Source organism: Simochromis diagramma, unplaced genomic scaffold, assembly GCF_900408965.1.
Source record: "Simochromis diagramma unplaced genomic scaffold, fSimDia1.1 OVJJ01000583.1, whole genome shotgun sequence".
NCBI classification, from domain to species: Eukaryota; Metazoa; Chordata; class Actinopteri; order Cichliformes; family Cichlidae; genus Simochromis; species Simochromis diagramma.
Window position 1 is genome coordinate 1,340,359 of NW_024387285.1, and position 25,669 is coordinate 1,366,027.

The window sequence follows — 25,669 nt, forward strand, 5'->3', positions numbered from 1 at the left end:
AAATGCTCACTTTAGAGGAACATCTCAATAAAATACTGAAGAGTAATGAAGAGTAATACAATTTTCTTCTAAACTCTAAACTCTAAACTCATCCAGGCACTTCAAATACGGCAGCGAGACGGAAAAATGAAGCTGTAAAAGAGATGTAGGTGTTCACCTACCTTGATTGACTCGAGGCTTGCATCAATAATTATGCACTGCTTGGGCGTCAGGGTTTTGGCTTCACCTCCTCCCTACAGAAGTCAGAGAAGTTATACATCACAGATACACAAAACCAGATCACGAGCACACAGCACACATCACTAAGTCCTGATGCTGGATAATAACTACAGCTAACTATTATAGAAAGTCTGGAAGTTTGCAGTTATGAGCTGTGAAGGTGGTAAAATGGATTTGAATGTACTGCGACTTGTGCGGGTTTACTGACTTTACCTACGATTCAAACTGCAGGGTTATTATTGAACTGTAATAAGAATTTACAATGAAACATAAAGGCAGCTACGCCCTTTATCGACAGTCTACGTGTGTTACCTTGAGGTTAGAAAGTCCTTTAGCTGCTGTGAGGAGCTGAGCTCCCTGCAGAGAGAAAGACAGAGAGGCGGAATATATGAAATCTTAATAACCTTCATTTTTTCATTATTACCGCAACATTAAAGCAATCTAACAGCAGCAGTCGTTTTGTAAAAATGCTGATGTCGGACACTAGATGGCAACACAGGGCTGCATCCGCAGCACACTGCATCACACTTAAAGATGGTCATGTATAAGCTCGCTGTAATTTCTATTTTTTTCCTGTTTTTTTCTGTAAAAAATTATTTTTGTAAACTAATTTAGTACATTTAGGAAAATTAGTATGATGCTGAGAAGACAGAAAAACATAATAAATACAACTGTCTCTAAATTTGGTTAGATTTGACCCCCAGCAAGAAACAACTCTGTCTCAGACATATTACCAAAAAAGTTTTAAAAGAGAAATCAATACAAATTGGGACAAACTGTCCTAGATGGTTGTCCTTTCATAAATGTCCTTTCCTTTACTGTCCCTAGAGTAATCTCATGAGTATGTAAAAGCTGGACTTTTGATGGCCACTCAGTTGTGCTGGTTAATGTGCTCACCAAGCTGTCATTGCTCTGAGGCAGCACGATGGTCTTCTCCAGGCTGCTCAGGACGATCTTCCACAGATCCTTTAAGATCCTCTTCAGCACCGTCTTCTCACAGATGTCAGCAAAAATACTGAGACTGGATTACAAGCAAACACGGAAAAATGTGAGGGACCGTGTCACTCTGTGCCTGTGTGCTGCACAAAAGACTGACACGAACACAAATAAACACACACCTAATGAAGAGAAACTAACACGAACATGATGACAAAGGATACATCTGGCTTTTTCAAAATGAAAATAAAAAAATCCAGATATTCCAGTGAAACAGATAAGAAGCAAATATCAATGTTGCTAAAAAAAAAATCTTTTTGTTGTGATTGTACAGCACGCTCTGTCTCATAGCTGAGGCCTCATTCATCGAAATAATTTGATTGCTATGGAAGCAAAGATACGGCCTGATCAGGTGACGCAAAAAGATGAAACATATTAAGATGTCATGATGCTGGGTTTCTGTTAAATCTCTCCCTGTTTTATTTAATAATAATAATAATAATAATAATAATAAGGTATATCATTAATAACCATGTTATATTGAGACCTGTGCAGTTCTAAACAGATGGACTTTGAGGCACGATTTAAAAATAGAAAGTTGATGGTCTGGAGATCTGGTGGAAGTGCCCTCCAAGGCCTGGAGCAACTAAAGGCTCTGAGTCCCGCAGTAGTTCAGGCGAGCAGATGAAACAGAGTAAAGAATTCAGCTCATTTGATCAGAGGTAGTGATGATAATTCTCTCAGGATGAACACAGAAGCATTTTAACTTTTCTGTTTCCATCGATTTTCTACCACTTTGTCCAGTTGAGGGTCTCTGAGGGACTGGAGCATATTGTAGTGAGTTTTGGGATTTGGGGTGCATGGTCATTTTTTAACGACTCATCTGTTTTCAGTCATAAGCCAACGAGCAAACGGTGGATAATCCTCCTTTCTTAAACTATAATGTTCTATTCTGATATGAGTGAGACCTTCAAGTCATCAGGAAGGTGTTTACAAGACCTCACAGCCAGCTGTTCTCCCAGACTTCCACTTAAATCCACAGGTATTGCCCCCTGGTGGCCACTAAAAGAATGCAGCTATTTCTATCTTTTCTACTGTGTACATGTTTTACATCAACTTCTTTTTAATAAGCTCTTGTAGTGGATCTGTGTGACATCAGGTGGGGCAAAACTTAAACACCAGTCTTAAGTATTATTAAGTTGTACTTTTCAATTTTTCAATTCAGTTTGATTTAAAAGTGCCAAAACACAACAGTTGTCGCCTTAAGGCTCTTTATACTGTGAGGTACAGACGCTGTTCAGCTTAAAGACACTGTAGGACACGCCCCTTTGTTACCAACAGGCCCCTCCTGTTACTCCATACCTTTGTACTTTAAAATGCTGTCTGTAATTTGTCACACGACGACTTCGATGAAGGCCACAACCTGACACAAACGTACGCTGGTTGATGATCAAGTTGTTTTATATACTACAAGTGTTGCTGGAGCTTTAACCGATTCAAATTCCCCTCATTCAAAATTGAAATGTCACCAGTCTTACCCAGTAATCTATCTGCCCTTCAAGCCAGTGACTCCCTGATCTTTAAATTCATTGTGAGATGTCTCTGTGTTTAAGGCTGCTTATTGTGCAGCGCTCGTCCTTTCCATCTCCACCTCATCTGGGTCGTCCTGACTCCATCAGCCATCTGTTTACACTGCTCCACCAACACAAGTGTCTCCGGTGACTTCAGTCACTATCTTGAACCTTCAGCTGGAGCCTTTGCTCTGTCTCATCACTTTGCATACTCATATTTTGAATCTATGTTTCCCCCGTACTGCAGTACTGTTCATATGATATTCCAAACAGCACACTCTGTACCAATAAATAATGAGACAAAAAACACACATATGAGTTATAGCAGCTTGCAGCCATAAAATGTTAAGGTAAAAAAAAATGTCTCGGAAGTTTCTACCTATGAGCACTGCGGTACCGCCAAGCTGGATCGATTTTAACTCGCAGAAAGTAAAAAATCATTTGGGTTAATGGAAATACACATTTCATTTAATCCATGAAATTAATGACTTAAAACTTCAAGAGTACATTCAAGTTAGGACAGTCACTCTGGTGGTGTACTCTGATATAATCTACAACATTAGCTACTTACTTCCCATCCAGAAACTCCATGAGGGGCCTCAGCATGGTGTCAGCGTCTGCCTCAGCGGTGCTGTGGTTGGGGGGGCCTTTCATCTGGTAGAGAATCTCAGCCATCTGACGCATGCAGCCGTTAATGCGAGTCTGGAAACTGGAGGCAGAGACCGAGGCAAACTTAGAGGAAAAAGACTTCTGCAAAGGCGGTGAATGCTCAGTCATTCAACTGTGTGTGTGTGTGTGTGTGTGTGTGTGTGTGTGTGTGTGTGTGTGTGTGTGTGTGTGTGTGTGTGTGTGTGTTAGGTTCCAGCTCAATCAGGATAAGCTTGGCTTGGGCTTTTAGTTGGCTTGATTGAGAGACCAAGAAATGAGCATTTTTACCTCTTAGCAAACATGGTGCTGAAATTGTCCAGGACGGTGCTGAGCTTCACCTGCAGATCGTTCAGGATGTCAGCCGCCTCAGTATCCAGCTGCAGCACACATAAAAGAGCAGGAGCAGAAGGGAAGAGGAAGAGGAGGTGTTCACAGGTTATTTCAAACTTTTATTAGCAGTTCCACAGTCTGCTCGATAGACTGCAAAAACCTCAAGCATGAATCGGATGCAGCTTCGCGGCTGAGTATCCTGTGCTTCTGCAGCACGGCTGTCAAACTCGTTTTCATTTAACGAACTAGAAGGAGCCCAGTTTGATCTCGAGCGGGCTGGATCACTAAAGCCGCAATAACCTTAATATACATATATGCTACATGTATGCATAGAAAATATAAAGAAGTACATTCAGAAATCATTTACATTTATTGAGTCATAAATTTATAAACAAATGATAAGATTGAAATGAGAAAAATTTAAATGAATCCAACAATCCATGACATTGTTACAACCTGTGAGCCAGGACTCAGTAAATATGTATGAACCAGACTGTGGAGTTAGACGAAAAGGCAGAAGTCATACAAAACGCGTGCACGAGCTCTGCTGCAGGAAGCGTGCTGAAAAGATGACGAGCTGTGTGTAACGCCACATTTCTTTCACGGTAGGTTAGACACTGATGACTGCGAGCGTGTGAGTCACACAGCGACTTACAGTTTGGGCGTATTTGCAGTTCGATAGGTAGGCAAACAGGAAGTAAATGCTGACTAAAATGCACGTTGGAAAGGCCGAGTTGTAAAGAAATCACATATGTAATGGGCGATACGGATGATGACTCCTTTTATGCCTCTTAAGAGCTATTTACCAGCGTGAAAAGGACACTTCGAGCTGTAGAGTGCACGCCACTTCCTTAAGTGTAGAGAATATATAAATACACCTCTGAAGTTTGAAGTGTGTAGTAAAAACTATTTCACAGGAAGCTGTCACCTGTTTTTCATAAGGCTTCCCATGAGTCAACTTTGTGAGGATAAAAGTGTTGTGAACAAAACAGACGATAATAAACCTGATGGCTGACGTTTCGAGCAGAAATAAGGAGGAAGCTGCAAACACAGCAGCCTTATATTAAATGACTTTAAATGACCAGGCTAACCTCTCTTTTAAATGGACTCACTGAAATACGAGCGCTGCACATTTCTGGGTTTCAGTTGCGCCCTGTAGGTAAAGCAGCCATGATTTAATTTGAAAAATAAAATAGATTTTTACTGTTTTGCCTCGAACACAGAAACCAGTGCGCGCACAGTCGGAGGAGCAACTTGACTTTAACAGAGGCGAAAAGTGGAACTCCTTTAATATTTTGTTTTCTATGTTCTCTTTTCAGCTTCTGCAAGTATGTAACTAACATCTGTATCTAACGTGTGCCATGTTTTCAATTTGCACACATGTAAATGGCAGAGAAATCTGCAAAAAATGACCTTTAACTCCAACCCAAATGCCACAGAAAACGTAAATATGCGACTCCCTGCTCGAAAACTACCAAAACCCCCACAAAGCACAACATGTGCTGCTGCACATCACACATCTGGGCACCCTGGTTAGACCTGTGTGGCGCGTGTGGACTGTGTGGGCGTGTCCAGACCAGGTTTTGAATTGACACATCTCTCTTCTGTCGAGACCATCGGGGTGGGACAAATTAAACACCGATAAATCTTATGGGAGTTTGGTGACATGACATAAATTTCAACATAGCAAAGCAAAGGTCTCATTAGTCAGAGTGATTGAATAACTGTGGACGCACAAGGCTACAAACCCTCAGCAACAATCGACTGTTTCGTTTCGACAAAAACGCCGAGACTGAGCCTGCAAGATAAACTGGCCTTGAGAAGCCTGGTAACAGTCCTTCAATGAAACTAAAATACAACCTGAAGGTTTAAGCCCATTAGTATGCTGGACCTCAAGCATTCACCGCGTGTTACACCAGTCAAGTGGCTAGACGACTACAAGATAAGGCATCCCATCTTTGCAGAAAGTGTGCCATCAATAACTGTGGAACTGTGTTATTAGCTAGAAGACATTGGGCATACTGCCAGAACATATAATTGGACTAAAGGAGGGTCACGACTTTCAAGTGACAGTGTTTTAGCGTTTTGCATTTTAATTGAGAAATGTTGCAGTGAGTGAAGTGAAAGGTTGGACTGCAAACTCAGGCCTTTCAGAATAAATCTGTTCTGGTCTGAATCCAAAACGCAAATGCACCGCGGCGTGGGCGTGAACGCTAAAGTGTTGAACATAAACATTCTGACAGAAATTTGTAAGTGACCGTGCACATTTGAGATGTCCTTGAAAACTCCACGACATCAACAATCCTTTGTAATATTATTAGGCAGTATAATAAACGGAGAACGTGTAATGACTAAAACTGGAATAGTAGATAATAGCGTTTATATGTGGCATATAAAGTTGTTAAATTACCATACAAATCACAAGCTCACCGTACTCTGCACTCATTAACAAGGTAGCAAAGCATATCCTGCTTTATGGTTTATGTTTCTTACTGTAATTCATAATTTACCCAGTGAACATCATGCTATAGTAACTCAAACTGAATAGGCCACAGATCAAGCCAGCATCAAGTAATTTTTACACAGACATCTATGCAAACACACTTATTTGTTCGGGCCATTAGAACAACACTGGCTTTCATTTATCAGACCTAGAAGCTGTGCTCGTCTCTTATATACACACTTAACCCTCTGCAGAGTGCTACCATCATTAGCTTAAAAGAAAAGAAAAAAAATCAATATTATTCTCAAGTTTCCTGCCAAATTTTGTGTGTTCAACTAACTGCTAAGAATGACATGCTGTGCTTTTACATTACATTTCGCATTTACCTTCTTTACAAACCCAACAGCACTGTTCATCATGTGTTGGTGTCATCTACAAATCCTCAATTCTCTAAGTTTAATTCATGTGAACTTTGGGAGGAGAAAGAAAGTGACTATGAGGACAGCTTTCAGGTTAGAAAAGCACCTGTAAGCTTGAACACACACACACACACACACACGTCAGGTATTCATGTCTTGTGGGGACCTCTAATTGACATAATGCTGTCCCTAGCCACTTACCTAAACCATGAAAAATACATTCCTAACCCTCAACTTTACCCTAAACCTAACCATAACCCAACCCTGACACTAAAACCACATTTTGAGTCTCAAAAATGGCTTCAAACCCATGAGGACAGGCACTTTTGTCCTCACAAGTGACTGTTGGTCCCCACAATTGGTGGGCCCCACAAAGATGTCTAAACAGGTACACACACACACACACACACACACACACACACACACACACACACACACACACAGAAACACTCCTGTCTATAGAGTCACAGCCTCAAATTAGAGGTGTCCTTTACAGGGACTATGTGTTTGTCAGACTCTCTGATCCTCACACCCAGCCGTACCTTCTTGGTCGCAGTGGTAGCTTCAGTCTTGCCAGATAGACAGAAAGGCAAAATGAAAAGGAAAAATACAAAAAAGTAAAGAGAATAATCACACAATAATGTGCAGGAGATTTAAAACACAAAGTACACAAACACAGGGCTGTGTTTTTACCTCATTATTATTATTATTATCATAGCAGGTAAAAATAGGGTTTATTTTGGGTGGGCTTTTGTAATGTCAAGTGGATTGGGTAAGGATGAGTGGGTGATTTTAATAAAAGCTTTTACTTTATTGCCTCTGGTTTATTGGGATGCTACAAGGGACGCAAAAGAGGACACTGACATTGAAGGTAGGAGTCCAATGTTTCACTGCTGTCTGCTAAGGTACGCTGCTCAGTGCCTTCTTTTTTTGGCAACTCATATAATCAATGATATCCGATATTAGCATACTGCGAGTGAGGCCTTGAGCCTCCCAGTGTTTATTTAAAGCCCCACAGAAAACATATACATACTATGCACTTTGACAAACAACAGCTGCTATATGTTACCTGACAAAATCTGAAGAATATGGGCTGGATGCCAGATTTGAGCAGAATAAATGCTTGTCAACTTCAAATACACAAAGTAGCCATAATTCACATGCAAAGTGTCGTTACAGGGAGGCCAATCAGTGCTCTTAGTTTTGTAAAAAGGTTCCCAAAATTTCAAGATACCCAGGAGGTAGAAGAGAGCACACAAAATGTTTTTCATCCTCTGTTATTGTAGCACGCTCCGTAAATTTGTTTTAATAAACAGAAACTGTAGAATAAAGCCACGTCAAATGGGAGATGCTACAAATGAAATAGATTGGTAAATAAATAGCACCTTTCTAATCTAACTGAGCACTCAAAGCGCTTTTTATTACAAGGCACTACATTTAATATTCGAGGCATTTAAGCACTTTCTAACCATCACTCACACACACACACACGACGGATGCACTGACGACAGCAACCTGCCATATATATATATATATATTATATATATATATAATATTAGTGGAGATAGATATGTGTAAAATAATGTGTGTGTGTGTGTGTGGGTGTGTGGTGTATACTCTATTATATATATCATTCTATAATAGTATTAGATATATAGCTTATATCGACACGATACCTAACACACCCGCAACCTCGATCTATCGCTCTCATCTCACCCCCGCTAATCCGATCTATCTACCCTCTATATATAGGATATAGCACACCTATCTATAGAGCTCATCCACCTCTATATCGCGAAATAGATCTACCCGATGCGATACACATGCTATATATCTAGAGTCTCTATCTATCCCCCTCATCTATCTCATATGGTCTCTCATCTCTCTCTCTCTCTATCTCTCTAGATAATATATCGCTATGATGTGTAATATATATCTCTCTCTCGAATCTCTCTCTATCTCATCCCACTGTGGGTCTACTAATATATTCTACACATATCTCTTATCGCTTATATCTCTCTGTACGACCTCTATCTTCCCCCTATCTACTCATCCGCTCGACACCGATATATCTTCTATCGATCCTCTATATCCGCTATATCTCTAGCTCTCTCTCGGCCTCTATTCTCTCGCTCGCTTCTCGCGCATCTATCTATATCTTTTACTATCTCGCTCTCTCTCTCAGCTCTCTCTCTCTCATCTCTATCTCTAGATATCTCCTGCTGAGCTATATCGCTTCTTAGATCTATATCTCGCTCTCTCGCATCGATCTATCTGCATTATATCTCTCTTACTATCGCGCTCTCTCTCTCCTCTCTTTGCCTTCGCTGCTTCTCCCTCTCATAGGCTCGCTCTCTCTCTCTCTCGCTCGCTCATCTCTCTCTCTCTTCTCTCTCTACCTCTCTCTAAGCTTCTCTACTACTCGCTCTCCGCGCTCTCTCTCTCGTCTCGCTATTCGATCTCGCTCTCTCGCTCTCTAGCTCTCTCTCATAATATCTCTCTCAATCTCTATCTCTACCGCTCTCTTCTCTCTCTCTCGCTCTCTCGTCTCTCTATCTCTCGCTCTCTCTCCCTCTCCCCCCCTCCCTATCACCATCTCCCCCCCCTACATCCCTTCCCCCCTACCTCTCCCGCTACCCCCTCCCTCTCCCCCCTCTCGCATCTCTTTCTGCGTGTGCCTGCTTCTCTGTTTGTCCTGTCTTTCTCTGTGTTGCCGTGTTGTCCGCCTCCGACCGCGGACCCCTCTGCCCCCCCTCCCCAACCCCACACCATCCAGCGCCCTCCTGTTGCCTGGGCTGCGTTCCGGTGGGCCCCCCCCCCCTTCCGCTTGGCTTGGTCACCCATTTCGTTCTTCCTTCCCGTTTGCCCCGCTTTTGAAGTCAAATATTTTTTTTTTTATAGAAGAAACAGTTTTGCTTAACAGAGAGGTTTAGGTCAATTGGTAACTCTGAATTGGCAATACATGTTTTGCATGTGTATATTAAGATATGTTCATTTTGTTCTTCATAATGTCCACTTAAAGCCTAAAATTTCACACAAAAAAAGCAGCAGTGCTACAGAGTACTGCTGCTTTTTTTGGCCAGTGAATTCAAAATACATAAAAACCCCTGAAATAGATATTAAAAAAAAAAGAAGCATAAAATATTTATTCGCTCTGGAAGTGTCTGCCTATCCTTCACAACAGCAAGCTCGATTCTGCTGTCACTACCCGCAGAATAAATGTTGCACATTGGGATAACTATGAGGCAGGGATGCATATTAGCTACGATTTTAAAGTCAGGCGAGGCATTTTGGAGGGGCAGCAGAGGACAGAGGTCTACAGGGGAAAGAGGACGACTGGATAAACAAACCTTGTTTACTTCCTCCTTTGTCTATTAGGAAAAAAGCAAAAAACATCAGACAAACTTTTCTCCTTTTTTCTTTTCATTTGGTTTCCTGCACAAACACAAATCTACCAGCCAAACACTGTCAAATATAGGCTGTTACACACACACACACACAGTCAGTATAACACACACCTAATTTTGTAAGATGCATTTGCAGTTCTGGACTTGTACAGCATAAACAGCTAATGTAGGCTACAGCTGTCTCAGACCGACTTTCCAACCATTAAAAACAAACATCAGCCAGATATGAATTTGTGAAAGTGGTTCCTTATATTGACACACGTCCTTTTAAATGGAGGACAACTCAAAATGCTCTCTGAATTAGCTAAATGAATATTCATTAGGCTTAAAAAGACCCAGGAGGCAGAGCTAGAGTTCAAACGTGTTGATTTGATGTTGATTCTCTGTTGTTTGTTTAATGGCTCGATTCCTGCTGTTCTTCTGCTGGGTAGCTGCACTTTAACCAATTTATCCTCAATTTTAGGTCCAATAACTGGGTGAGCAGTAGCCTCAAACATGCCTGGCGTGTCATCCTGACTGATGTTAAGTACAAAGTGGGCCGGAAAACCAGCATCCATGCCATGTAAACAAAGCAGGCTAAAGAATCATCAGCACTGCCACTCTTTTTGAATAGTATAAAGCCCTGGAAGACTTCCAGGTCTTACAAATCCCTGTACTCACTGCACTGGCTGAGCCAAAGACATAAGCTGTGTTTTAAACACCCACCTCTTTGCTCTTGGAGTCGTCCTTTGGGCAAAGATGAGAAAAGAAATTAGGAAAAGAAAGTCGACACCATTAATCTCTCTTTTTTTAAGTGAATTATTTTTTAAATCTGAACTTCAATTGTAGTATTTTCAGTAATGTAAATCTGAAATGTTCACATAGCACAAAATGGAGATGAAGGGCGATGAGTGATATTACAAACGAACCAACCTGCTTCTCTTTGTCTGTCTTTTCAGCCTGCAAGGATACACATTTGTGAGTGAGCTAATGCTTAAATTCACACACTAACCCTGCAAAAAACACACTTGTTTTTACATTTTATTAGATTCATCTTCTCAGTAAGGCTCTCACTTCTCCAGGCAGACTCACATATTTATGAAGCTGATTGCTGCCTACAGGTAAAACCCTCCCAGCTGGACTTTTGCCGATTCACAGTTTTATGTCCAGACTCCTCTAAGCTGAAGAGTTAAAACGAGCCCCGAAATTTTAAAGGCACAAGGTGTTTCCACAGTATTATGCATGAGCTCACACAGGATTAAAACCTTCAGCTACCTTCAGATAGACCCTGTCATTATCATAATTTCAACCCCTTTGATCATTTTAGGATCATTACCACCATGTACGCAGATAGCTAGCCCCCTGAGATTTGAACACACTTAAAAGTCTAGAGCTCTGAAGTGTCTGCAGTCTCTCCTCATAAACATGAAATCATTTCAATAATTACATGCTCCCTCTGTGCTCGAAGGTGTGGTAATGTGGAAGGAGTTGAAAGGGAAGCCTGCAGACTCTTGGACCTTCATGGCACATAATTGGACCCCACTGGTGTGTACTGGGACCTGTGCACTGTCCAGAAACTTCTTACTGATGAGGAACAACTAAAACTAAGTCCATTCGTATATTACAGTCTAACAGCAGTTCATGTAATGGTCACAAAGTTTTGTCTACTGATTCGTGTTTGTGGACACATTTTTCTTTTCTTTTCTTTTGGAGGCAAAAAATGATCTCATACCAGCGCTTCCAGTTTGAAAGAACAACTAAACCCATTTGATCAGGGACAGGGTATGGAGGTTCTGCAAGCTGCAGGATTTCTTTCAGACGATTGAGGTTTAAATGTCAACAGTAACTTTATTTTAGTCTTTCACTTGTTTTACTTTTATGCTTCCATTGGTTAGTTTTGGCATCACAGCTAATTGGTTAGGTTTGGAACAGTTTTCATATAACGACGGCGGTATAAGTGCTGGTCAAATGACCAGGCTTCCAACTGATGTCAGTGAGAGTGGCTAGAAAGATGGCATAAAGGGAGCCGAGTAAACATCACTACAGGTCACAGTAAGATAAATAAGAATTATGTTGAGCTCTGAATCATGAAATGCTACTTTAGCTGAGTCAAGAATAAAAATGGCTTTATAAATGTGGATAAATACGTTTGTATATATGTGTGTGACTTGGCATGCTGGTACATTTTAGGCCCATGAAGGTTCTTATCTATATCAGATCTGATGTCAACATGTTGCCTAGTAACTGTGTAGCAGTGGGCTAATATGACCTAAATGTAGTATTTATGCACCCATCATACCTTACTAACCATTGCATCATTTTTATTTTACTACAGTAACACTTAAATTATATACACAAAAACTGAATTATGCATAGTGTATCATGAGGCCATCAGGTTGCCTGGCAACCATCTAGCCACAGGTTACAATGTCCTGTTTTTAGCATTTATGCACCTGTAACACCCTTTAACGCACTGTATCATTTTAATGCCACGGCCAAAAGAGCATTATCTAAATGTGCTTTTTTTAAATACATGAATTTTAATATGGAGTTGTTAAAGAAGAGCTCACTGAGACAATATAAAAATCAATAACCAAACCTTTATATTAGTGTACATGAACGTGACCATTTCATAAACTGCCATGAGACCGGGCTGATTTACCACTCGTGTTAGCCACCGTGGTCTTTGTCTTCCACAAATGTGGGAGTTTCAGGACAGGTATGATTTTTTTTCTTCTGTAGTTTGTTTTCTTTGATCAGCTAATTGTGTACAGTCAGTAGCTTCACAGTGGGGTGCTTTCCATTATTAACGCTGACGGCCATTCTGACCTCCTGCAGCTCCCTTCAGCTAATCTTTCAGGAACCAAGGTACAGACTTTTAAGGCCACTGACTCCAGTTCTGTGTAAAGCATCTCTCCTAAATATAAAAGAGTAAACAAACACCACTCAAAGCCTTTTTTTAAGGTGGAAGTGAAGATAAATTATACAATTTGGGATTTTGGCGAGAAAAACAAGACAGCAGTGATATGGAAATGCTGCAAATTAAAAGGTTTACAACATCTTTTTATTCTGCAGTTATTTTTTAAAATATGTCTGCTCTGAAGCAGCATTAATTTGTGTGTTTATGTTTCTAAATGAAGGTCAAGTTTTTACTTTCAGTTCTCAGTTTTTTCTCTTCATATCTCAAAATATCTTGTTTGGCAGGTTTATTTTTAAAGCCTTTTGTAACTTATTTTTTTTATATACAATAACAATTTAGGCTGCACAATCACAAATGAGCACAAAGACAAAGTGCTTTAAAAAACAAAAAACATGAACACAGTTTAGTTGAAAACACACCTTTTCCTTCTTGGACTCAGACTAGAGAGGTGTGAAAACAAAAGAAAAGACAAATAAGACAAATGTTAATGAAATACAAAGAAACTGAACTGTTGTGTGGTTCTTGTTATGGCTCACCTTCTCTTTGCCCAGCTTTAGAACAAAAAGCAATAAAAATATATTTAAAATTAAAACAACAGAAAACAAAAAAGGCCGGGGGAGACAAAAAGTGAATGGTGCACAAGGACGTACTTGTATGTATACATACGTGGATCATATGTATATCCCGCTCAGACATAAACATTAACTCTTACACACAGGAATGGTAAACTAACTGGAAGGCTTATGGTTCAGTCACACAAGAGTAAAAACAGGATGGCAACCCCCTTATAGAAAAACTAGGGAAACAAATCAGTGACTAAAAACATCTGATTTTATAAACACAGACAGACTGACAGCACATTGCAATCAGTCTGTCTGCACTGATGAGCACAAACTGTCTGTTTCAGACCAGATCCCCATCGTTACAGCTAACAATTTCTGAGGTAATAAGAGTTTATAACACGAGTTGTAATCATTTTGGTTGTCCAGCAGTTTCCCGAGTGTGACTGCAGCATTAGTTAACCATGTGCAATAATTTGAGTCAGTGATGTCTGTCAGCAGGAGAGGAGAGGTCAGTTATGGAAACACTGGACATGGAGCCAAACCTTCTCCTGTTCCTCCTCACTGTCATCATAGGCTGAGGACTCATCCTACAGGAGCACAGAGGGTAAACAGCTGCTTTAAAGACACCACAGCCACAAACTAAAACGTCTACTTCCAGTACAAAGTTGCTCTCTCTCCATAAAACTATTGAAGCGCCAGCTCGGGGAAAATGACAATTAATGGTATATCATTGCTGAACAAATGTTTTTTACATTTCAGTGTGCTGTCGCCTTGTTTTGAAAAGGGAAGGCACGCCGTGTTGCCCCATGAGAGCTCTGCATTTTCATTTTTAGTACTGGTTTAAAATATCTCAAGTTTTCACTTCCCACTCCAGATTTTCAATCTTGTCGGCTTTAATAGCAGGAGTCGTGTAGCACCCCGCGCTTTTCCCACAGCATCTTTTTAGTGCTGCTCGATGGAAAAAAAATAGACATCTGGTGGAAAGAGGCACTTAATGCATTGCCACCAAGAGACTAATGCAGAGAAACAGGCACAGATGTGAGGGAGCATCTATGGTGTGTTTGACATACATCTGTTAATGACTTAATTCTGTGCCAATCTAACACCCAGTTTCACTTGTGATTTTGCTGGAATAAATATTTGATTGTTTTTGCACAAAATCTGTATCGAAACTGCTGCAGGCAATATCTTAAAGAACATCAGTGCAAAACACTAAAGGCAACAAGACTGTTTTAGGAGACAAACTAAGATCCAACTGATTTTCCTGAATTAGAATCAAGAGTTGGATACAGACACTGGTGGAAAGCTAAAGTTAAAGGATGGGAAACTGGATTATTCTTCCTGGGCTGATGTTGGTGAATTTTCTTGCGTAGGGCTTTAAGCTCTGAAACACTTTCCCCTGACTCTCATTTGGAGTTTGGTTGTCCACCTTTTAACATAAAACTATCAAAACGTTACACTTGGCCATGATTAGAGCTCCTTCAGTGTCACTTCTATGAAATGTTTTCAGTTCTCCTAAGTTTGAATCACTTCCCGGAAGTCCTGTTCTGACCACCTGCAAGTGCGCCTGTGATTTCACATGTATTTCAAATAAAATGAACCCAGAATTTGTGTTGTGAGAAGTCAGTCGGCTCTCCAGCTACAACTCAGAGACCAAAATGAAGTTTTCAGTATAAGAGCCTGAAGGCTTTGCAGCAGGTGAAGCGTGTGACCAGAAACATGACTTCCACGGGGCTGTGCACCATGTTGTTTGTCACACGGGGTCAAACTGTCTACTATAACCTCCTGAGGTATCCGAGTTAGAACAGTCAGTGTAAATACACCTGTACTATGCAAACGTGTGACCACTCACAGCAAACTGAAAAGGTTGGTCGAGCTCTCTCACTGCCTGCCATACTAGTCAGATCTTGTTCCCTACATGTTCTTTCTCTTCCCCAAAATAAAATCACATTGAAGAGTCTTTGCTTTGGTGTCGGAGACTCACCACACAAACATGCGCATGGAAGTGGTCGAAAAGGAAACTCAGGGGCACAATGAAAAAAACAAACCTAGTAGGAGCAGCAGACGAGGAAATTTGCAGGGAATCGTAGCCAAATGATATTTGATTTTAACAGGTGGAACTTTTTGATTGTAACTTCTAATCAAACTAAAAAGTGATGAGTGAAGGAGTTTATAAAACACAAAGGCCTGATTTCCAACATAAACACACGGTCATTATGCACAAACTGACCTTTTTCTCCTTCTCTCGGTTGTCAGCCTAAGAGTGAGCAGGAGGAGTCAGGAGAGGATGAATAGGAAAGGAAAAGGAAGGTTTTATCATTATAACGAGTATGAGCTATCAGAAAAATGCTCCTTTTTCATAAGGAAGGAAATCCTTTAATAAAAATTTAAGGTTGGGTGATCCAAGAATCAAAAAGTCATAAAACGAATATAAACATCATTGGATTTGAGCTGTTTTTACATCCTCGACCTAAATCTTAATATAATGATGCAGCATGCTGCCCTGCAGACACACTGCCGGCTGACTGAGGTTGGGACACTGAAGATATCAGCCGAGACAGACTTTATCCAGCCTTCCCTCACCTCTGACACGCTACCCTGTGCCACAAAGAAAACAGCTCCCTCAGACATGGACACATACACAAAACACACACTGAGCTGACTATCAAAGTCATTTCAGCAAACCATTTAGTGGCGGCTAAATACAACATGTTTATACTCCATCAAATTCAATTATCTGGCAGCCCACTGTCTGGTCTATTATGTACTCACTGGAGGGGAGAGGAAGGAGTCTGCGTTAGGACACGGCTGTAAATGTGTAAAGAGCTTTGCCAGCATGTGGTATCAAAGGCTTTAATGAATATTTTGGCATCACGTCTGCGGAGGGATTTATGACAAGTATTTAGGAAGAAGCACGATTTTCTGACAGATTAAAAACTACAGAAGACTGTATATAAAAGATGGAGCTGCCAGAATCGTGTTTTCAGGAATTTTGGTTGTTTTTTAAAAAATATTTTATTTTGTAGTCAGAGTGATAAACTAGGAGTGGATCTGAGATCCTGAGGACACTGAATCTCATGCGAGCGGTTAAGCCCTAAAACCAGCTGGCTATACTGCCTGCACTCACTGGTTGCATTTTTAGGTACACCTGTTAAGACAAGCCTCTGATCGGCCAATCACATGGCAGTAACTCAGTGCAATTAGGGATGTGGGCGTGGTCAAGACAACCTGCTGAAGCTCAAACTGAGCATCAAAGTCTGAAAGAAAGCTGGCTGTGGCATGGTTGTTGACAGCACACAGGCCTTGTTGAGGTCAGAGGAGAAAAGCCAGACTGGTTTGAGCAGACTGAAATTGAACACTAGCTCAAACAGCCACTCATTACAACCAAGGTATACAGAAGAGCATAGGGGCACATGTTGAACCAGCAGCAGCAGACCACGCTGTCCACTCCTGTCAGCTAAGAACAGGAAAGTGATGCTACGGGACACACGGACTCCTCAACAGTGGTCAACAGAAGAATAGTGTTGGTTGGTCTGATGTGTCTCATTTGGATGGTTGCTATATTTGGATGGTGAGCTCATAATTTGGGCGTTCATGTCCACCGTGGTGGCTTCCAGCAGGGAAACATACCACATCACAAAGCTCAAATCATCTCAAACTGGTTACTTGAACGTGAAATTAGTTCTCTGTGAATGGCCTTCCACAGTCACCAGATCTCAGTGCACCTTTGGGCTGTGGTGGAATCGGAGACCAAATTATGGATCATTAAGGACAAAAATCTGAGTAATGCTTTCAGCCCCTTGTTGAATCTGGATAACATTGAAGCAGGTCTGAAGGCCAACCCAGTACTAGCAAAGCACACCTAATGAAATGGGCGTGAGTGTATTTGACTGTATAAATGGTAATATAGGAAATACTGACAGAGACTAAAATCATCAAGGCTTTACTGGGGTCAGAGATCAAGTGCATTGTATCGAGATGAGTCGCCCCCTGCTGGTCAATATACAGAGCGGCAGTTTTAGGAATTTAAAGGCTTTTCAGATGACGACTCCATCCATCTTTTATATACAGTCTGTGCGTTCACACCTTTCAAATATTACACCCGAGCTTGTTCTGAAACTGTGTTTTTGTCTCCCGTCACATTGATTCTGCATGACAACAAACTCCCGACTGCAGTTTCAGCGATTGAGTTTACTTCGTCAGAACTGAATGTGATGATTGTGTTAACAGCAGTCAAATCTCCCGTTTTTATCTCACACAGATTTCTACTTTAATATCATCGCAGCGCTGAGGAAGAGTGTGATATTCTCCTCCTTACCTCAGATCCCTCAGAGTCTGAGCAGCCAGACTGACGTTGCCATCGACAAATTAAAATAGAAACATGAGAAAACGAGGTCAAATGAGACAAATGAGAGAAAGAAAAGGACATTTGAGGAAGCTATATGAAATATTGGCTGTGACCTAGAATCCTTATCTCACCTTGGTCTCCTCTGACTGTTAGCAAAAAGGATCAAACCCACACAAATGCGGTCATTTAAAAACACAAGTAACATTTTATAATATTAAAAACAGACTAAAGTAGATTTCAGGAGGGTTTTATATCTGCTGTTGTGGCCTACCCACCATGTTATCGCCGCCTTCGTTGTCAGAGGCAGCCTGGTCCAAATATCATAAGGAAATAAAAAGAAAGTGCATAAAATATATGAAAGAAGAAAACGACAAACCCACAAAGGAACGATCTCACCAGGAAATAATCCTCCGCTATGGTTTAGTAAGGACATGGATAATGAACTATAACTGTCAGTTTGGGATTTTTGCCTGTCTATAGTTCAACGTTTCCCATTTAATTTATCGTTTTATTTAATATGTAAGTGTATTTAAAGTGTTTGTTTATTATGTATATTATTTGTTCATATAAAAGCCTGACTAGAGCCATCAACTGTTAAAAATGAGCAACAGCTGTAAACTCCATTGATTTAAACTGTGTTGTTCCCATCGAAAAACCTTCACAACCTGAAAATAAAAATAAACTGGGCTTTGTTCGAATCATCTTAAATTAAAAAATAAAAATAATTGTCACAGCAAATATTTGGACTTTCACAGAAAAAGGCAACGACGACGACGGCAGTCGGACACAACAGGGGAACAGAAACGAATCAAACCAGTCAAAAAGAAGTCGACCCACCTCCTCATCACACTCATCAGGTTCCTCCTCATTCTCAAGCTTTCGAGAGAAAAAAAACACCACGAAGAGAACGTTTTGTTTTTTTAAAAACACACATCTACATCATTTATATCAGCTGGAGTTTATTTTGAGGAGTGAAAACTGGGAGTCTAGGAAGAAGGAGAGGAAGCTCTAGCTCTTGTTTATGAGTAAATTGGGATCAATCTAAAAACAGACACACACGCACTGCAAGGTGGAAAAAGGTTTGATGACAGGAAAGAGGTGTGGAGTGGGTTTTACTGTACTCAACAGATCGTTTTGGGTGGAGGTGGAGCCACAGGGAAGCAAAGCAAAAACAAAAACCCACTGAGACATACCATCTCCTCCTCAGCTGTTAACTGCAGGAAAAAAGACACACACTTAACTCTCGCTTTCTTAAATCTGTGATTATATACATGCAGGCTCACACTTGCTGCAGCTTTTGCACCTTTGTATTTTTTACACCTTGAAACTACAATCACAGGCTCAGCAGAAGGAAAGATTCCTGCATCCACAGAAGGTTCGGCTCTGCTGCTTCTCCTCGTGGTGACTGATGAACCCAAATACATACCAAATGGGTTCATTATAGAAATCAGGTCACACCTGGAGGACGGGGAGGTGACCCAAATAGGTCCAGCAGTGGACTTCAACACACCAACAGACAAAATGGATTCCTTTGTGGCTCGTAGAGCTTTCAGTGCATCAGTGATAGATTTTTAAACCTTCGTCCTATGTGCTTTTTGAGCCGCACTGCAGAGTATGACTGGAACTGGAATGCTGACAACATTCGACTGCAGTGTGCACCTAATTTAAGTTTGTAAAGTGAAGGTTCCCCTTTGTCTGTTCGGTCAACCTACGTTTGTAACACACTCTGTTCTGCACAGGTGTTGTAGCTCAGGAGATAGAGCAGGTCATCTACTAATTGGAACATTGGTGATCCCTGGCCGCTCCACTCTGCATGCCAAATATCCTCGGGCGAGATACTAACCCAAAGTTGCTCTGTGACGCATCCATCAGGGTGCGAATGTTAGAGAGAAAACACTTAAGCATAGAAAAAAGTGTTTGTTTGAATGAGGCATGTTGTATAAAGCGCTTTGAGTGCTCAGCTAGAGCAGAAAAGCGCTATAGAAGAACCAAATCCATTTACCATTTTTCACATTCACACTTCTGAACAGAAAAAAGTGTTTTTTCTGGCATTTTTCAGTCATGTACTTCATGGAAAAGTCTTTAAATCAGCATTTTGACCTTTTAAGTGATTGAAATCAGTGTCTGCCTGGCAGATGGCTTACAAACTTTAGGGTTTGGTGCGTGTGTGTGCATACACCTGTTAATGCTCACCTGTTTTGCTCCCATGGACTCAAACATCTTCTCCAAAAGGACTCTCATCTGCTGGATGTTGTTCATCAGCACGCACGGCTGGAGGAAGATAAATCAGGGAGGCAGCGTTTGTAAGCAGACCAAACATAAATGACGAATTTTCAAAAAGAGGAAAAGTCAAGAATATAAAATGAAAGTAGATTAGCAAGATAAAAGGGCGATGACAGGAAGATTAAAGACTGAAGTTAGATGAGTAAGTAGCAACCACTGAAATATTAATCCACTCCAAAGAGAGTTTACTAGCTTTCAAAGTGTCTCCCTCCAAATCAGAGATGAGCCCTGAGGGAGGTGTTTTGGTAGCAGAGTGGTGACGCAGCAGTACTCACTATCTTCTCCTTCTCACAGTAGGAGGGAAAGCTCTTGGCCAGCAGAGCAGAGTACTGCAGGAGCACTTTGGTGATCGTCTGTGGAAACAAGATAACACTCACATAAGACATGCTTTCCCTGGGATCCTCTGGAGTGAAGAGTGACGCTGAACACTGATGTTTAGCCTTTTAGTCTGGCGAGCTGAGAGCACTGCTGTTTGAACTCAGGTAGCATCAGACACTCGCACCGTGCTAACTGAAAATGTCAGTCTGTCTGCCTTAAAGAGCTGCGTGTAGTTTCAGGACAACACGAGCTAATCTAATGTTAAAGAGAATAAAGAAGATGCCTCATTGTGTTTGACTCATTTACCTTTTACTCATTGATGACACTTAACTGTTGTCACACCAGATATGTGTAAGTCATGGAAATCTGAGCTAATGCAGAAGCTTCTAGTGAGAAGCCAAATGTCATATTTTGCGTGATTAGCCGTTAAACAGTCTTCACGGCGCCCGCTTCATAATAACACTACATCTGTGTGATGTCTTTCATGAGCCCACCTGAGAATAGCTGCCACCAGTAGGCTCCGCCCAAGCACTGGAAAGTCACTCACACTGCACTGTGATATTTTGCATGCCAATATTGCATTGATACAGGAACACCAAATATTAATATCTTATTATATAATTTGCAAATATAAATGAAACAATGTGTCAGAGTTCATGTGACATTGTGTGACGCACACAGTGCCGTCAGCTGTTGGAAGATCTTGCAGAAAATCGCTGCTCATTAATCAGAGACGTAAAGAAGCACTCTTCCTCTGTTTAAGCACTTTTAAAATGTGTGCAGTTGTCAATCACTGGCCTCACTGCATGTTTCTTGTTTTGTTATCGCATCCTTTATATGAGAAAACACATAATAATCAAAGGAAAGACATGAGATTTGCATGAGCTTTATACTCTTCAGCACGCAGCTGGATTCTGTAATGTGCTCGTTGAAGACGCCCTGCATGAATAAAAGCTGAAAAAATATTTCTAGAAGTGAAGAAAACATTTATAATGTCCAGCCAGCAAACTGGTTGCTTTTTGATGGGAAACAAAGAATGACATGTTTGCTTGCAATAAAAACTCAACAGGGCACTTTTAAATAAATCACAGAGTTAATTTGTCATCATCACAGTGGTAACTTGTGCCTCACAGCACCGTGGGCTCACTGTGAGAGATTTCCCTACTTTCTGCTGACTCAGCAAGATTACAAACTATTGCATTAAATATGCAGCTTGATAGCTGCCTGCACTGCTTAGTGCGGCTTTATATCACTCAAGTTCTGCAGCCGTCTCTCTTTCCTCACACTTTTAAAAACAAACTAATTATTGTTTCTTGCATAGGAAAGCAGAACAATGTGAAACTGGAGGCTGACAAAGAAATAAAGGCAGACATAGACGGAAAAGTAGGAACACAAAAGACAAGAGTCCCAGGATTGATGGGATGGGTAGAGATGAAAAGACTCAGGAGGAGATTAACATGAGCGCAGCGGCACAAAATGAAAAGCGAGTCAAGGGTCGGGGACAGAGAGATGGACAGCTCAGAGTGATGGCTTACATTAGCCTTTCTTTATTTAATGAGTCCCGTATCGATCGAGCCATAACACCAGACGCGCGCACACAGTTTCTCTGCAGAGGTTTGTTAGATTGAACGGCTCTGCTTAAAAGGACCTGCCTTAAATTACATTTCAAGAAAAAACATAACCCTACACTTTATGCCCTGTTTGTACGTTTTACAGAGAAATACCTGAAACTCGTTAGTGAGTTAGAAATGATTCAAGAGACTGAACAAAGAAGACTCGAGTAAAGACCTCAGTAGGAGTCATGGTCTAAAGCTGCACCGAGCAGGAACTTTCAGGTAAAGAATCTCACCTCTGCACCACTGATGGATACAGTCATGAAAAACTCCAAACAAACAACTGCATACCAGAGTCACATGCAAGTAAAGAAATAGACATGAAATTCTTTAAGTGCAAGAAAATTCTGATCTCAAAGCCTTCTGCATACAGTTTTCCTCCTCGTGTCTACATTTATACAACCTCTTGCCTTTGTATGATGTATCGGGGACGGCTGGAGCTAAACCAGCTAATATTTCTGTCTTGAAATCGCTCAGAAACAATTCAGTTTTACTAGATTATAAAAGGAGGAAACGGTCTTCTAAAAAGGCTGATGCTTTTGAATAGAGTCAGATGATCTTCTCGATTAACTGATCAATCCACGCGACCCACTATCCCACTTTAACTTGTCCAAATATCCAAAACAGAAAATGTGTGTGTTATGAGCGGTGAGGTGCAGGGAAATTCAAATATTTGAAAGGATATAGCAAATATGAAGTTTTTTCACACTGCATCTCTGAGCATGAGAGAACAGTCGCTGTTGAACCTGTGAGCTTCCTAAGTCTGTGCTATATCAGATTACACTAAAGTGCAAATAGTGCAGCAAATATTCTGGTTTCACTCTGAGCTAGTGGTCATCATCTCTACGTATTTCCCCAAGTGCAAGCATGCCTGAAGTGAACCGACTCTGCTGCTGCAATACTGCAGAAATGTACAGAAACCTATTAGAAGGGCTTCCCCTTTGAGAAATTACTGAGGAAAATGATAGAAAAAACACTTTTCGCTCATTATCTGGATTTAATTAAACAGAAATATTCTGTTAATTTAGAGTAAATTATGTTTACTCTTGTTTAAACTTCATTTCTGTCAGTAGTTTATTATCCAGTTATGACAGGCCATGCTCGATGTTTTATTAACTGACAAAAATTCAGTTTTTCTGCTTTTCTTCCTTTGCAAATTTCACATTTTCAAACTGGGCCTCATTAGAACCATCGGTGGGATGATTCTGGCCTCACTGGCTGCATGCGTGATACGCCTGCACTAGAGGTAAGAGCCAGTGAGTATTTTTGTAAGGCGCTCTCTTAAAGAGTAACCTGACCTATCAACAGTAGTTCTTGGAAAGCAAAAGGATGTTTTAATATGCTCCTAATGTGAGACGTGGCCTCTGCATATGTTCGCGTTTAGCCAGCAGAAAACAGAGAAATGAATAAAAAACTAAGATGCTGTCAGATCTGAGATGTTTTTCAGTGTTGCAGAGACCAAAGTTACAAAATGGGCTCCTTACAAAGGCACGGGGCTCACCTTGGCAAAGCGTCTGTTATAATGTGCCACCACCGTGGGGTCAGGGCAGTCCAGTTTCTTGATAATCTCAAAGCTCTGATTGAGCTGAGTGAAGATGTCCACCACCGAGCTGGAGAACAGAGCATGCTCAGATGTCTGTTGAAACTGCAGACAGAGGAACAAGAGGACAATTTTTTTACTTTGACATAAATAAAAAAACCAAACAGTCCTCCCTACGCTGTGTTCCTCCTTGCTGACTCGTACGTCCTCCCCTTCTTTCATTTAATGAACCGTATTCTTCAAATACTAATATTAAACCTACATCCCTTTTCGATGTATTGCTCTTTTGCATCTTATATACTCCACAAAAGGTTCAGCTCCAACATCACATCCACCTGCAACTATGTAACCTCTATGCTCCATTTTTACCACTTTCTTAATGATTTTTATGAGTCAAGAATAAAATGAGAAAAACGTATCTAAACGTTTAATCTTTGCTGTTGTTGTCCTCTTTCGATGTTTGAAAATGCACATGCAGGCCAAGCCGTGTGAGCATGACTGAAAATAACCACCTGCTCAGGCCACAAAAAGGGCCAAACCTCCTTTAGGACACACAATAGCTGTCTTAGCACAATAAAACCAACAAATAGGACGGCAGAGTGCAGCTTGGGGACCAACAGGAAGCAGACAAACACTTGTTCATCATTCTTCTAATCTACGAAAAGTTGTCCAAAAGCAGAAGGAACCAAAGGGAGAATTTGAACAAAAGGTCACGAGTCTGAAAGCGGTCTTTTATTCTGTGATTACTGCAGAAAGCTTTCCTTTTTAACTGCATCGTTTTTCTACTGCGGTTGCACTCTGGTGCCATGACAACAACATGATCAACAACTCTTCCTCTGTGCTCTCAGCTGCTGGGCGCATCAAAGCACAATCAGGTTGTATCTGTTATGTGATATCAGATGTGCTTGTGCTGTTTTGTAGGTTTATTTTAAACAACAGCCTGATAATATATATTTTAAATCACAGGCACAACCTGCAACAGAAATGCTCACATTTTAGCAGCTTTCATGCGATCTTTTATCAGGATGTCTGAAACTTCTGGAGTCATTTATATTTGTGCTTTTTATTTTTAGGATGTGCGTCACCTTCCACTTTGCATCTCACATCCCTCCTCTGCCTCAAGGTAGCACTGTGACCTCAGCAGTGTCCAAAATGGCAAGAAAACATAAAGTTATCACATTTAGGCGAACCTTGTAAAGTAATATCGCTCATAATGGACGAGATCACAAACATAAACGTTCATTTTCACGAGCGAGAAGCCAGCAAATCGTTCCCGTTTCCCATGATTCATTCTGATTCAATTTACAGGAAATACAGAAACGTTCACTGAAACTTTATAGAGTGAAATTATACATTTTCTTCAAAGAGGACAGTTTTTGATGCTCGGATAAGACGTTGTTGAAACTGACAAGAAAAACAAGGAATGCATACTAAAAATCTCTCTTTTTTATTACACGCGGAGACGTACGCAGTACCTTTATTTAGAAAGCGTAGCCATGACGTCATAATGTCCGCACATCATCAGTTCACATGGCTTCACTAGCAATAACATCTCCTCCCACCAGCTCCTCACAAACAAACAGGAGTGCCAGAATGTGTTTATCGAGAGGCACACCTGACAAAGGCTGGAACCCACGTGCACGCTGTGCCGGTGCTCAGCCCAGATACTCGAATGTGCCCGAAGCCTCAGCGCTTTGACTTTCAGCTAAGGACAGTGTGGGAGATCTCTAAGGGACCGGGGGCTGACAGTGAGGCTTGACACAACGAAACCGTGTAAGGCTCTGACGTAAGCCTTTGTTCAAAAACAGCAGCAACAAAAATAATACGGTTGTTTTTGCAGCCCAGACTGATAAACTAGAGCACACACACAGCTGAATTTTGACCATGATCATCACGACAATGACGTGGAAAAAAGCAAGATCAGGATCAGAGCTGCAAGATGACGTTTTTGTCTCGCTTTTTATGCATCCACAGATTATTAAACAGTTTGTGTTTTTAAAAAAATGATTCATACCACTTAACAAAAAGTCAAAAATGATGCTGGTAAAACACTGGTTTATGTTTACATAATCAATGGGCTTTTTAGCCAGATCAGCCCATCACAGCCAGCCTGCTGATACTCCACCACCCCC

At 40.9% G+C, this 25,669-nt stretch overlaps 1 protein-coding gene across 1 annotated transcript in view; it reads right to left on the minus strand.

The window, feature by feature from the left end:
- Positions 1–25,669, minus strand: part of LOC120716116 (protein unc-13 homolog B) — a 32,345-nt gene that overhangs the window by 4,809 nt on the left and 1,867 nt on the right. Inside the window, exons 3-10 of the mRNA XM_040003494.1 lie at positions 23,499–23,676; positions 20,342–20,419; positions 19,977–20,054; positions 3,663–3,751; positions 3,298–3,435; positions 1,117–1,240; positions 532–576; positions 162–233 (exon numbers count right to left, since the gene is read on the minus strand). Coding sequence (XP_039859428.1) covers positions 162–233; positions 532–576; positions 1,117–1,240; positions 3,298–3,435; positions 3,663–3,751; positions 19,977–20,054; positions 20,342–20,419; positions 23,499–23,676 — 802 coding nt within the window. The remainder of the gene's footprint in view (positions 1–161; positions 234–531; positions 577–1,116; positions 1,241–3,297; positions 3,436–3,662; positions 3,752–19,976; positions 20,055–20,341; positions 20,420–23,498; positions 23,677–25,669) is intronic.